The 13,106-nt window shown below is 47.0% G+C and overlaps 5 protein-coding genes across 6 annotated transcripts; 2 read left to right on the top strand and 3 right to left on the bottom strand.

Moving 5' to 3' along the window:
- Window positions 1-118: 118 nt before the first annotated feature.
- Window positions 119-1,675, bottom strand: LOC117580309. The gene has a single exon (XM_034266802.1). The coding sequence runs from the start codon at window positions 1,458-1,460 to the stop codon at window positions 204-206; it is 1,257 nt and encodes a 418-aa protein (XP_034122693.1). The 5' UTR covers window positions 1,461-1,675; the 3' UTR covers window positions 119-203.
- A 125-nt stretch (window positions 1,676-1,800) lies between these two features.
- LOC117580315 (signal recognition particle 19 kDa protein) lies at window positions 1,801-2,551 on the bottom strand. The gene is made up of 2 exons (XM_034266810.1): window positions 2,381-2,551; window positions 1,801-2,310 (listed from the first exon to the last, which is right to left on the bottom strand). Exons 1-2 carry the CDS (start codon window positions 2,443-2,445, stop codon window positions 1,872-1,874), a joined length of 504 nt encoding a protein of 167 aa, XP_034122701.1. The 5' UTR covers window positions 2,446-2,551; the 3' UTR covers window positions 1,801-1,871.
- A 79-nt stretch (window positions 2,552-2,630) lies between these two features.
- Window positions 2,631-7,180, top strand: LOC117580311 (geranylgeranyl pyrophosphate synthase). Of its 2 annotated transcripts, none has more exons than XM_034266806.1 (7): window positions 2,631-2,961; window positions 3,193-3,347; window positions 5,371-5,479; window positions 5,547-5,807; window positions 5,864-5,966; window positions 6,030-6,157; window positions 6,223-7,180. In XM_034266806.1, exons 1-7 carry the CDS (start codon window positions 2,896-2,898, stop codon window positions 6,382-6,384), a joined length of 984 nt encoding a protein of 327 aa, XP_034122697.1. In that variant the 5' UTR covers window positions 2,631-2,895; the 3' UTR covers window positions 6,385-7,180. The 2 variants fall into 2 exon arrangements, with proteins under 2 accessions (XP_034122697.1, XP_034122696.1); XM_034266805.1 differs by having other exon boundaries at window positions 2,632-2,961; window positions 5,335-5,479.
- Window positions 7,181-7,819: 639 nt separating this feature from the next.
- Window positions 7,820-10,765, bottom strand: LOC117580300 (transcriptional repressor CTCF). The gene is made up of 4 exons (XM_034266788.1): window positions 10,624-10,765; window positions 10,090-10,460; window positions 8,108-10,032; window positions 7,820-8,043 (listed from the first exon to the last, which is right to left on the bottom strand). The coding sequence occupies exons 2-4, from the start codon at window positions 10,457-10,459 to the stop codon at window positions 7,939-7,941; spliced, it is 2,400 nt and encodes a 799-aa protein (XP_034122679.1). The 5' UTR covers window position 10,460; window positions 10,624-10,765; the 3' UTR covers window positions 7,820-7,938.
- A 74-nt stretch (window positions 10,766-10,839) lies between these two features.
- LOC117580307 (regulator of chromosome condensation) lies at window positions 10,840-13,039 on the top strand. Its single transcript, XM_034266799.1, has 3 exons — window positions 10,840-11,001; window positions 11,074-11,809; window positions 11,880-13,039. The coding sequence occupies exons 2-3, from the start codon at window positions 11,146-11,148 to the stop codon at window positions 12,791-12,793; spliced, it is 1,578 nt and encodes a 525-aa protein (XP_034122690.1). The 5' UTR covers window positions 10,840-11,001; window positions 11,074-11,145; the 3' UTR covers window positions 12,794-13,039.
- The last annotated feature ends 67 nt before the right edge of the window (window positions 13,040-13,106 follow it).

Genomic DNA, 13,106 nt, shown 5'->3' with positions numbered 1-13,106 from the left:
TATTCAAATAAATACGCCCGTTTTAAGTGGTGCCACAGAACTGTTGCTTATTCCGCCCGCATGGTGTGGTAGCACAACAAGGTTGCTTCGATAAGAAATCGATTTTAAGCAGCACATATCTATTTACCGCCTGAAAATTTATTGATCGAAGAATACTTAAAAATATACAACAATGAAAATAAAAAACGCGCTGTGTATGGGTTTTACTGATTTCCACGAGCTTGCTGAAGACGCCTCAAACGTTGCTGCCGCAGCCAAGGAAAGAGGAGGCCGCCACGCTGTGGCAAAAGCGGGGCGAGCGTTGGGAGACCTACAGCAGGAGCTAGGGTCACAGCTTCTGGGCTAATATCGTTGCGGAATCGGCTCATGGAGCGGCCACTGGGACGACGATAAACGGGTGCCCGCTCCTTAGGCTCAACGTCATCGTTCATGATGTTCAGGCTGAAGACATCTTCCCTGTTTTTGTTGTCGGACGATAAATGGCTCACAGTGTCCTGGAGAACGCGAGGAATACGCTCCACCACTTGCATTGCATCTCGCAGCGGTCTGATGTCACGTTCAGATTCTCTCTGCGACTCTTCAGAGGAAGCGGCCTTGCTGGACGCAGTCTTCCTGCTTTTCCAAGCCCTTTTGCTGTCACGATTTGCCTGCTGTCGCTTCTTCAGGGGCGCAGGACGTATTAAGGGCGTGCCACTCTGCTCAAAGAACCAAGGTTCGCGACGTGTAACTGCAGCAGGCTCCACCGGAGCGGCTTGGCGTTTGAATGCCGCAGGCTTTGACACCCGCGGCTTCTGGCCACGTGTGCCCAAGGGAGAAGGGCGCACCAGTGAACCAGCGAAATCGTTGAACCACTCCAGGTTATCTACTGATCGCTTATGCCTTACCAGCTCCGATTCCTTGGCCCCCTTCGTAGCTGCTTCCAGGGCATTGGCCGTCAGCTGGCTGGCTGCATGCTTACCCGCCGACTTAGACGGCTTATAGATGGTGATGGTGTTTCGGCGATTGCGAGCGGTCTTCGGGCCAGTGCCACTCCTGACCACCAGATCGCGACGCTGCTCAAACTGCTGCGCATTGCGGACGAAGCGGTTGCTGCTCGGGCCCTGGATGAGAATCTGGAAGGGAGTGTTCAGGGTTTTCGCGTTCTCCTGCATGGTGCGAATGCACTCCGTGTCCGAGTTCTCGTCGTTGCACTCACAGAGGCACTCTTCGCCACAGTAGAAGCCCAAGCAGCCGCAGTGCTCGCAGAGAGCTTTGCAGTTCAGCTCGTGCTTGGCCTCCGTCAGCGGATTGGCATTAGGAGAGGACGTCGCTGGTGCCGATGAAGTGGAGAGTGCAGATGGGGACTCGGTGGTTGCAGTCTCGGCAGCAGCGAGATGTAGTTGGAGGACTACCAGCCAAACCAAGATTAGGGCTATGGTGTAGGCGTAGAGGCTGCGAGGTTTCATCATTTCCGGTGTCATGGTCGGTGCGGCTCTGTCTTGGCCCCACTCGAATTGGGTTGTGGCTGTACGATTGCGACGCGCGACGCTTTTTATACGCTGACCAGGTGAAATTGTAGATGTTTCTCCACTTCGTGACAGTCGCTCGATTTTCGATTTGGTTTTTTATTATTCATTTTGACGGAATTTTCGCTGACATCGTGTGATCTTGAAACATTTCCAAAATGGGGTGCTGTTCTATGCTTGATTCGTATGTTCTATGTGCTGATTTCTCTTTTTGATACGCTACGGTATGAAGATCTCATGCCAAGGCCGAATTCCTGCACTTGAACTTGACACAACATACGGGAGGGGTAGAACATTTATGTTTACAGAATTTATTACAAAAGAAACCCAACTGAACAAATGCCATTAAAAACATGATGCAAATCATCAACGACGCTTGCCTTTGCCCTTCTTGCCACCGCCACCGCCACCACCACCTCCGCCGCCGCCAGCAGCTCCAGAGCCACTTGACTGCGGCTGGGGCTGATGGAATGATTCCCCACCCGGTTTGTTCTGGCGCGTCTTCAGCTGAGGTATTTTACCGGCAATGTACTGCATGATCGATTCGCGAGAGGGAAAGTCTTTGCTGCACAACGTGCCATCGGCATTGCGGAGCTGGACGCGAATGCGGCCGCGGAATTGCATCTCCCTGCTGATTTCGCGCGGATATTTCAGTGTCTCAACCAGAAAGTGCATGTTGGTCACAGACAGCACATCGCGCATCTCGTGGTAGTGTGGATTCTCGACGCAGTTCTCCTTGGGCAGGCGGCGACCCTCCTGGCGAGTCTTCTTGCTATTGATATAGGCGGGGTAGATGCATATCCAGCTGGGGAAACAATAACAAAGACAGCATGTGAAAGGGATTGTGCTTTGTTTTGGTGTTCCCGCACACTTACCGCTCCATTTGGTTGTGTTTTATATCGGGATTCCAATTAATGCGCATAGGAAGTGGTTCCGCCATTGTAGCGTTGTTTATTTTGTTAATATCAGTGGGTTTAATAAAAAAATCAGAAAGTTTTTTCCACGCAGGCACCTTGCATGAAATAGGGATGGGTCAAAGTGAGACGATACCATTGATATCGTGGCCCAGCAGTAGCCGATGAATCGATAGGCCCATCGACTACTTTCTGGCTCTACTGGTCGTCGCCGTTTCACAACAATATACAAATGGCTGGTCGCAGAATAATTTCAATAACAGTCTTTTTCTGGTCTTAAAGCAGTGCGCGGCGTTGCTCTTGTTGTGTCTTCGAACCGTTTTCCACGCGCAAGTAAACGTGCGGCATACGAAGCAATTCTAGTCACGCGTATCGCGGCGCTTCGTTGTAAACATCGCCACCTCCCCCTTGACACGCCACACACAGGAACCGAACACAACACAACACAAAGCAAAGGCAAGACTCGCGGCCCAACAATGGAAGAACTGAACAGCATACTGCAGAAAACCAAAGATAAATCAACGCAGAAAGAGCAGGATGAGGTACTTATCCCTTCCGTTTAATCATTCAAGAGCCTGAACTTTGCCATTCTAAAGTTTGACGCCATAGCCTGGGCCTGTGCGTGGGTCTGGGCCCTGGGCCTGCGCCCAGACACCCCCCAAACAAAAAACCCCAAACTTATCTACTTCACGGCTCGCTTCTTTTCTTCCCACTGCTTTACGGTTTATTTACATGTCGCCCACGCACCCACGTGCCTCATCGCTTATATCCAGATTCTGCTGCAGCCCTTCACATACATACAACAGATTCCTGGCAAACAATTTCGCTCGGAGCTGGCCTTGGCCTTCAATCACTGGTTGCTCATACCGGCCGAAAAACTGGCGCAGATTGGCGACATTGTACAAATGCTACATAATTCCAGTTTGCTGTAAGTATATACAAATATTTCATGCATTTTTTGAACGTGCCTGTATGGGTAAACCTGTCGATATTGCATTCAAAACTAATCATGTGTGTAGCACGATTTAATTTTAAATTTGACCTTTGCTTTTAGTTTTGCATTTGTTGCCCCTCTCTCCCTCTCAGCCCGTAGCTTTTGTTTACCTGCCCCCATGCCACACGTTTGGCCCCAACCCCAACCCCATCCCTAAACCAATAGCCATATTATAGCCATACCCATGGTATCTCTGTTTAATCTCATTTCACACTTGCACAGCCTTTTGTATCGACTCTTTTTTGTTTGTTTATTTGCTTTCGTTTATATAGATTTCAGCTGAATGCCCATTTGGGGTGTGAAGTTTTTTTATATTTTTGGTTGGAAAATTGTAAAAGTGCTGCACTGCCCATAAACTTATCTCCCATATGGAGCTCGTTCGGAGTATTCTTATCACCGTCCGTCAGCAGAGTAGTCTTTATCCATTTAGCATATCACCGTTGGGTGGGCAGCTTTGGTTCTATTTGCCGGATGACTCACACCCTTTTTGGACGGAGCCAATTGGCGGCCTTGTTTGGCTACTACATATATTGGATAATGTTCTGTTGTGTTTGTGTGTGTGCACATACATGTTTGCCTCAAATCAATTCCAAAATTGCATCATGAGCCCGCAGAATCGGCTGTTTACAATACTTTTTCAATTGAATTTCTTGGCATTTTATTGCCCGAATTGGAATTGCATAAATTATTTAGATTTTTTTCCATTCCTATTCCCATCCCGAGTGGGTGGAATCGGGGAGGAGACGCTGACTGACTGACTTGCTGCTGCCTTGCAGCTCCGGGCAACAATTAAACTCTGAACTGTCCCAATTGAAGTGTGTCTGCAGCTTTTCAATTACGGGCCTTTGTCTGTAAGATAGCAACAGCAGTGGAGAGGAGCTTAGTGCTGATTCCCTTCCCTTGCGAATTGTCACTATCATCAAGCAGCAGCTAATCAGTTACTCTCTCTTTCTCTCTCTCTCTGTCTATTCAATCAGGCAAACTAATACTCGCCTCCTTGGCCACCTGTCGCCCCTTGTATTCAAATGCAAATGCTTTGAAATGGCCTTAATTCTGCTTAAAATCTTCTCATTGTTTCCCTTGACATCATTCTCATTCCAATTCCCTGTTTTATCTCCTCTCGTGTCCTGTTCTGTTCTGTTCTCCCAAGTGCCTTGTCTTCTGTTCCTAATGCATTTTCATATCGGCAAAAACTTAGTTTTGCAACTATGCCAGTTGCAAGTAAGAGCCACGAGGCAGGCCAGCTACTTTCCCGCCTCCTGCCATGGCAACATAGCCCATCCCATGCCCGTCTTGTCCGTCAGTCAGGCGCCTCATTCATGCACTTATGCCCATTGTCATTTAGTCAGCCAGCCGACAGTCGACAGGCATTGTGACAACTCTTGCAACGCAGCACGCCCACCATTCACCATTCGCCATCATTTTTCTCATCACTATCCAGAGGCTCCTTCACACCAAGCTCCTCCTCCACTCTCGACGCCTCCTGTGCTACCGCCCTTTGTGCGTTGTCGCTCCAACGCCCACGCCTCCATGCCATCCAATTCCCTTTCAATGCTTCTGCCAGCTTTGGCGGAGCGCAAACATTTTTTAATTACGCAAATGTTGGGCTGCCCAGTTTGCCTTTCCCTTTGCCCTTGCCTTCTGCCTGTGTGTGCCTGGCGGGCAACGTAGTTATTGAAGCGATGTTGGCCTTAAAGCGGGGCTTAAATTTACACATCTATTATTATGAGAGGCATATACAACCCAACAAACACGTACTTACACGTGTGCATAAAAATATGTTGTGGATACCTGGGGATGGAAGCGTGACGTGACTCACGCTTTAAGATCTCACTTAGATTTGTATTGTACTACCATAGAAGATCGATTTATTGATTCACCGACCTGCTTTTCAATGCGTGTTCTTGCTACTAACTTACAGCATTGATGATATTGAAGACAATTCGATACTTCGCAGAGGTGTGCCGGTGGCCCATTCAATCTATGGCGTGGCCAGCACCATAAATGCTGCCAACTATGCTCTGTTTCTGGCCCTGGAGAAGGTGCAGCTGCTGGGACATCCAGAGGTATGTCATCTGATATTCAAGATTCAACACAGAAATAAATTAATCAATTATGGATTCTGTTGGAAAGGCAACCAAAGTTTATACGGAACAACTGTTGGAGCTGCATCGAGGCCAGGGCATGGAGATATACTGGCGTGATAGTTTCACATGTCCCTCCGAATCGGATTACAAACTGATGACTGTGCGCAAGACTGGCGGCCTGTTCATGCTGGCCATTCGCCTCATGCAGCTGTTCAGTGCCAACAAGGAGGATTACTCCAAGCTGACAGCTATTTTGGGACTTTACTTTCAAATACGCGATGATTACTGCAACTTGAGTTTGAAAGAGGTGAGTTCTAGTCCACTGAGCATTGGCACTCAAGCTTATTATTCTCTGTCCCACAGTACACGGAGAACAAGAGCTTTGCCGAGGATTTGACGGAGGGCAAGTTTGGTTTTCCAGTGATCCATGCGGTGCGTTCGCAAAAGCAGGACAAACAGGTTCTACGTAAGTGCCACCAGACTTGACCCTAAGGCTCGCCACTAAGCAAGTTACGTTTTGTATTTGCAGACATATTGCGCCAGCGCACGCACGACATTGAGGTCAAGAAGTACTGCATCAGTTTGCTGGAAAAACTGGGCAGTTTTCAGTACACACGCAAGGTTCTCGAGACGCTGGATGCGGAGGCGCGAGCAGAGGTTGTTTGTCCTTGAACTAAATTGATTTGTTTTTTAATTGCTAATGGATCTCTCTCCTCTTTCAGGTGATGCGTTTGGGCAGCAATCCCTACATGGACCGGCTGCTCAATAAGCTGCTCTCGTGGAAGGCCAGCGACAGTGCCAGCATCACGCAGTCGAATCAGATCAATCACAACAACGTGACCGCCCGCAACAGCCCCAACCAAAACACACTGAACTGCAATTAACAGCCAAAGAGGCAAAAGAGGGAGCAATTGTGAATTGCGAATGGCGAAGCCTCTTTTGCTGCTAACCCAAGAACCGAGACGAGGGCCAGGGCGAGAGCCAGCGCCTGCCTGAGTGCGCCCCTAATGCGTTTTCTGCAAAAACTGAAAATATTCTGAGATTTATGTTCCACTTTTGCCTCCCCGAAAGCTCACAAGTAGCCAAACTCTAACTAAAACTAAAAGAAAGAATGAAAGTGAAAGGGAAGGGAAAAGGAAAACCAAGAGCAGCCTTACAAAAAAAGTAAAAATTGTTAAGCCAAAAGTTAAATGATATAAGCCAAGCTTATGAATGAGCCAGCAAATGAGCCATAGAACAGCTTTCCATGAATTTGTTTATGTTTACGTTTACGTATAATTTAGTTCCTTTTTTTTTTGATACGCTTATGTTCTCAATTTAAATATTAGTTATTCGGGCACTGACTAGGGCCTTGATTAGTTTCCTTTCTTTTTGGCAGGGCAAATCTCAAAAAGCATTACTTAATTATAGGATATGCAATATTTAAGCTGTTGTATTTCTAAGTGTACTCTTTTGTATTCGTGTTTCCGAAACGGAGAGCACTTTTTTCGATTTCTAAATGTAATTTTTCGTATCTACTCACTCGGATAACTCCTCAATGTGCACGCACTTCCTTTATCGACGTTGTTCCATTTTAATTGTTATACAATCGTATACACATATGTATGTCTTATTAACAAACAAACAAATTGTTAACGTTTTATGCAAAACAAACAGCAACAAAGAAACCTAAAAACAAAAAAAACAAACACTACTAAATCTTATATTGAAATAATGATAAATGATAATGATGCACTGCACAGCAGATTTTTGCACATTGCACCACCTAAAGTATATACATATGTACACAATATATTATATACTAAATATATATACTATATATATTTTTATTGTAGTTATACACTTGAAGCGGCAAGAGAAACAAAGAAAAGCCAGTGAAGAAACCGAATTGCTGAAGAGACAGAGAGAAACGAGAGAAGAGGAAAGAAATACAAATAGGAAATGCAAACATTTTATGGTAGGAAACGATAATTAAATAGCCGAGACTTTACAGCGTTACACAGTGCACGCCCAGAGATGCTGCAGCACGATGAAGTGCCAGCGCACCTAACATTTTGCCCATTTATGTATGTACCACTATTGAGAAACATTGAAATATATATTATATGTACGTATTTAAATAAATATTTATGCCAAGTTGTCATCTAAAAATATGTATTTTCCATCTATGGCTAGTTTTTTACCATTCCATTTAAGGATTCGATATGTTGAAGACATGGGGGCCAGATTATTTCTTCGCCACTGGCCATGAGTTATAGAATTACTTGCCATACAAAAACCTTTGGGGTAAAAATAGATTCACTTCATATATCTGCATACTTTTAAAGAAAACAAATCATTTATTCTATAATTATTCAAATTACAGTACGTATTTCGGTACTGTTCTTATTATGCAATGCAATTCAAAATCCATATTAATGTACTTTCAAGATATCTGTCTAAGTATCTTGCTCAATCATGTCCATTAGCTGTAAAAACTCCTGTGAAGTTCCGTCCATTTCGGTATCTTGTTCCCCATAATTCACATATTCGGCATCATCCTCCTTAAATGAAACAAATATTTGGTACATGACTTTGGATTGCATTTCGACATTTAAACTAACTCACCTCAAAGCCAAAGCAATTGGCCGCATTGATCTTGGAGGCTTTGGGCTCGCGTTTGACCACCACCTCCTCTTCACCATTAACCAGTTCGACGACCATGACCTGACCCTCATCGCCATCCAGCTCAACCGTAAACTCTGAGGTGTTTGGCTCTTCCTTAATGTGGAATGTCTTGGTGCCGCCTTGGCTTCTGAGGCGGCGGTTAATAATGACGGGCTGATTGATGGAGCTCTTTCTGGGTTGTGTGTTAATGATGACCGGACTCTTCTTAGATTTCCCGACAGGGTTGCTCTCCATGGCATCTAATATTTCATCCTCATAGTTGTACGGCTCGACGTCGGCCAGTTCAAAGTTCTCTTCGTCTTCTTCATCCATGTCAATAAGACCTCTGTCAAAGTCACGTTCGTTGACCAAAGTCACGATACTGCCATCGGGCTGCAGGCGAACATTGCGACCCATTTTCAATTTCAGCCGCTCCTCTCGAGTATTCTTTGAGTCGTCATGACTCTCCATGTGCCGCATGAGATTACCCTTGTGGGTAAACGTGCGCGGACAATTCGGGCAGCTGTGCACCTTCTCGCGCGGCTCGGGCCGCTGGTATTGCTCGTTGTGCACAAGATTCATGTGGCGACGCAGCAGCTGGCGCTGACGGAACGTCTGCGGGCACATCTCACAAGCGAAGGGCTTCTCATCCAAGTGGATGAGCATGTGCGAGTCCAAATGGCGCTTGGAAACAGAGGCGTACTCGCACAGATTGCAACGATAGCATCTCTCGCCCTCGTGGGTCTTTATGTGCAGCTTATACTGGTAGCGATCGGGCAGATTCTGCCCACAGCGTTTGCAGGGTATCGGTTTGTCTGCCTTATGCATATGCATGACATGAAGGCGCAGATCCGCCTTACGGCCACAGGTGGTGGGGCACTGACTGCACTGGAACACGGGCTTGTCCACAACGCTGTGAATCAGTTTGTGCGCCTTCAGGGAGTTGGACTGCGTGAACCGCGACTTGCAAATATCGCACTGATACTTCTTCTCGCCCGTGTGGACAACCAGATGACGCTTCAGCTTGAACATATCCTGCGAGGCATAAGTACAGTGGGGACACTGGTATGGTCGCTCTCCTGTGTGACATGTCATGTGGCGTCTCAGCTTGGTCAGCTCCACCGAAGCGTAGCTGCACTCTGTGCACTTGTGGGGCTTCTCCTTGGTGTGCTTGTATCGGGTGTGTCTTATCAGCTCGCCACTGGTGACAAAGGCGCTCTCGCAGTGCTTGCACTTGTGCGGCTTATTCCCCAAATGGGTGTTCACATGGTTAACCAATCCCACATTGGTCTTGAATCCACGATCGCATATCGAGCATATGTACGAAAACTCAGTCTCGTGTGTTTTGTTGTGACGCGAAATGAGAAACTTTTTGTTGGTCGTGTAGGAGCAATGAGAGCAGCTGAAGTGATGCGTCTTGGACGTTTTCTTCTCCACAGTTGGCACTGGTTTTAGCAAGAACTGCCTGTTGGTGATCTTCAGCTCCGGCTTGGTGTCCTCCGGTGGGTTGTCATCGAACTCATAGACCTCACCGTCAGCCACATTGTCCAGGGCTTCTACGGCATCATTGTCAATAATGTATTCCGAATTATCAGCGATATCTGCCACGGCAGCTGCCACATCAGTGTCAGCCACCAGTTCCTCCATCTCGCGCTCTATGTCAAGAGCTTCGGACTTCGGCTCGAGCTTCGGAGAGGGTAGCTTTATTGCCTTTTTGGGCCTGCCTCTGGGACTCTTAGCAAAGGTCTTTTCGGGCAGCTTGGGACTGGTACTAGCAGCAGTTACGACTGCTGCTGCACTCGCTGCTCGTGCACTGATTGGCTTTGGCTCAGCTGCGGATCTTGTGACCCTTTTCGTGAGAGACTGGGCAGGCCGTAAATTGATGACTGGCGGGAGAATCTCGTTAGCTTTGATTGTGTGAATTGTGACTGGCTGGTACTCACCTTTGTTGGACGGCTTGGCAGCCTTTGCAGGGCTGGTCTTGCTGTGTTTTTTGGCTGAGTTCTTCAGCTTTTCCAGCAGTTCTTTCTGCTTTTGGGTAGTCTTGATATAGCAGTTTCCGTCGTCGTCAATGAAGTATTTGTCGCCATCATCCTCCTCTTCACCTGGATCGTAGTCCTCATCTTGTTCCGACTGATCTTCCTCAGAGGCAACAGCAAATCCCTCATGGTCTTCGGTGACGCCGTCCTCGTCTCTGATTGATTTTAGAATCTTGTGCACAACTTTGTCGTCGCTGCCGTCTTCTATTTCCTTGTGGAAACTTTTCAAGAACGACTGCACATCCTCGGATGATTTACGCGACGATTTCGCCATCCTAATAAAGATGAAAACAAACAATTATTTAAACATTTATTTTGTATGGTGCATGGTGGCGACACACAGCGGCCTTTGTGTGTCCGCCCCCCAGCGGATGCCTATTGATTTCCACCAAACTTTCTCGAGCATTAACACTGCTTTCGCTTCAATTCGCATTTTACCTAATCGATTATTGGCTCTAATGTATTTAACCGTTGCCTAAATTGGCTTAAATTAGGTAAATAAATACGCTTAAAACACTTTTTATTCTTTGCTAACAAATTCCGTCAGAGTAGCAGCTGCGCATTTTTAATAAAAGATGGCGACAAGTCGCATCATAAGCAGGGTTGATTCCACATTTTTACTAAGGCGCTCCCTCACTTGTATCGATACTATCGAACGAAACCCGAGCTACATCGCAAGCAGCTGCCGATTCCCGCGCATTTTTCTCCCAAAATCTTGGTTTTTTTCGCTATTTGGTTTTCACTCGCATTAAAACCACCGTAGCGGCAGGAATCTGCCACAAAAGTGTCCTTGAGATATCCGGCATAATTTCCATTGTGAGTGCCTAGCAGCACAAGTAGTGGTAGGCAGCGTCCATAACCTTATATTTTGTTTGTAAATTTTTTCAGTGTTAGTTTCTGTGACTAAATTTGTGAAATAAAAGAGATTATTTTGCGCATCAACATCACAAACAAAGAATAATGCCGCGACGCAAGGCCGTAACCAACAACAACAATGCCGGCGAGGCAGACGACCAGCCCACTGCGGCAAAAAAGGCGCGCACTGTTTTCATGCTGGAACTACCCAAGCGACGCCAGACTGCAGGCAGCGTGCTGGTATGCGGCACGGGCGACACTGGGCAGCTTGGATTGGGCGAGGATATACAGGAGCGTAAGCGGCTTTCCGTGGTGGAGAATATCCCAAATCCTGTGGATATTTGCGCTGGTGGCATGCACAGCCTCGTGCTGACGAAGAGCGGGGACATCTACTCTTTCGGCTGCAACGACGAGGGCGCCTTGGGACGCAGTTCCAGTGAGGACGGCAGCGAGTCGTTGCCCGCTTTGGTCGACTTGCCCGGCAAAGCGCTGTGCATTTCGGCGGGAGATTCGCACTCTGCGTGCATATTGGAAGACGGCAGCGTGTATGCCTGGGGATCGTTCCGCGACTCGCATGGCAATATGGGCTTGACCATCGATGGCAACAAGCGCGTTCCCGCTAACCTTTTGCCGGGAACTGTATGCTGCAGCATTGCCTCGGGCTCCGATCACTTGGTTATATTAACCACCAAAGGAAAAGTGTTTACAGTCGGATGCGCTGAGCAGGGTCAGCTGGGACGCATTTCACAGCGTTCAGTGGGCGGAGAGGGTGAGTTTTTATATTCCCACGTGTGTGTGGTTGTAAAAAATTACAAACCATTTTGTTTTCCTACCACCAGGTCGCCGGGGCAAGCGCGATCTACTTCGACCGGACGAGCTAATACTGAAGCGTACCAAGCCGTTCGAGGCCATATGGGCCACGAATTACTGTACTTTCCTGCGGGAATCACAAACAGAGACTATCTATGCCGTCGGCTTGAACAACTTCAAGCAGCTGGCGTACGAGAAGGATGTGGAAGTGGTTTTGTATCCCATTGCGAGTAAGCTGAAAGACATCAAGCAGATTACTGGCGGTGTCCATCATACACTATTTCTGAAGAGCGATCAAAAGTGTTATGCCGTTGGTCGGCCAGAGTATGGACGCTTGGGCCTGGGCGAAAAGGCTGATGTGGTGGACCAATTAACGCCCGCTAATAAGCTGTCGGACAACATTGTCCATGTGGGATGTGGCGAAGTCTCTTCGTATGCAATCACTGAAGACGGCAAGCTATATTCTTGGGGCATGGGCACCAATTACCAGCTGGGTGTAGGCGATGGCGACGATGAACTGGAGCCGGTTCTTGTCAGCAGCAAGAACACACAAAACAAGAAGATGCTGCTTGCATCGGGCGGTGGCCAGCACGGTCTGTTCTTGGTTCAGGCTGATGTGAAGGAGCAAAAGGAAAATGTGCCAACAGCAGGCACGAGCGTCAAGAAGGACAATGCTCCTCTTCTCGCTACGACTGCAACCGAGGAAACAGCAGCCAACTATAAAACTCCACCGAAAAAGGCCGCTGCTAAGCGAGGAGCAGCTGCTGCAGCAAAGGAGGAAAGCGAAATAGTTATTGCAGAAGCCACAAGCACCAAGAGTGACACGAGTCCTACTCCTCCATCGCCAACTTACCCCAAGGAAACTGCCAAGGGTGGTGTTTCAAAATCTAAAACTCCACCGAAGAAAGCCGCTGTCAAGCGAGGAGGATCCAAAAAGAAGTAAAACTTAAGAATAATTCAATAAAAGTTGACTACACCCAATTTGTTTTTGGTCGCATTTAGCGGCTCCCTACGCTTATCCTAATTAAGAAATGTTTACGCCTGATCCCGAAATTTCCGAGACACGATACATATTATTGTTTATATCAGAAAATAGTTGTATGGTAAATTTTTGTTTTCCGTTTGTGTATCTTGGAAATCCAACGATTGGCGATAGATTCCTAATAAAACAAATGATTTGTTTAAATAATTTGATAACGCTCGATTTGTACAAAACATTAGTAAAATTTTGTATTTAAATATTGAAATGAAACAAG

The sequence above is a fragment of the Drosophila guanche genome, unplaced genomic scaffold (assembly GCF_900245975.1).
Source record: "Drosophila guanche unplaced genomic scaffold, DGUA_6, whole genome shotgun sequence".
Classification (NCBI taxonomy): Eukaryota; Metazoa; Arthropoda; class Insecta; order Diptera; family Drosophilidae; genus Drosophila; species Drosophila guanche.
Note: the sequence above shows the minus strand (reverse complement) of the source record. Positions and strands in the feature narration are given on the sequence as shown.

Bases quoted from the DNA above. Each gene is read 5' to 3' on its own strand.
- LOC117580315 (XM_034266810.1), bottom strand. From the start codon at position 2,445: ATGGCGGAACCACTTCCTATGCGCATTAATTGGAATCCCGATATAAAA. The intron at 2,311-2,380 runs GTAAGTGTGCGG...TTGTTTCCCCAG, and splicing joins AAACACAACCAAATGGAGCG to CTGGATATGCATCTACCCCG.
- LOC117580307 (XM_034266799.1), top strand. From the start codon at position 11,146: ATGCCGCGACGCAAGGCCGTAACCAACAACAACAATGCCGGCGAGGCA. The intron at 11,810-11,879 runs GTGAGTTTTTAT...TCCTACCACCAG, and splicing joins GCGTTCAGTGGGCGGAGAGG to GTCGCCGGGGCAAGCGCGAT.
- LOC117580311 (XM_034266805.1), top strand. From the start codon at position 2,896: ATGGAAGAACTGAACAGCATACTGCAGAAAACCAAAGATAAATCAACG. The intron at 3,348-5,334 runs GTAAGTATATAC...ACTAACTTACAG, and splicing joins CTACATAATTCCAGTTTGCT to CATTGATGATATTGAAGACA. The intron at 5,967-6,029 runs GTAAGTGCCACC...TTGTATTTGCAG, and splicing joins GCAGGACAAACAGGTTCTAC to ACATATTGCGCCAGCGCACG.
- LOC117580309 (XM_034266802.1), bottom strand. From the start codon at position 1,460: ATGACACCGGAAATGATGAAACCTCGCAGCCTCTACGCCTACACCATA.
- LOC117580300 (XM_034266788.1), bottom strand. From the start codon at position 10,459: ATGGCGAAATCGTCGCGTAAATCATCCGAGGATGTGCAGTCGTTCTTG. The intron at 10,033-10,089 runs GTGAGTACCAGC...TTCTCCCGCCAG, and splicing joins TGCCAAGCCGTCCAACAAAG to TCATCAATTTACGGCCTGCC. The intron at 8,044-8,107 runs GTGAGTTAGTTT...GTTTCATTTAAG, and splicing joins CCAATTGCTTTGGCTTTGAG to GAGGATGATGCCGAATATGT.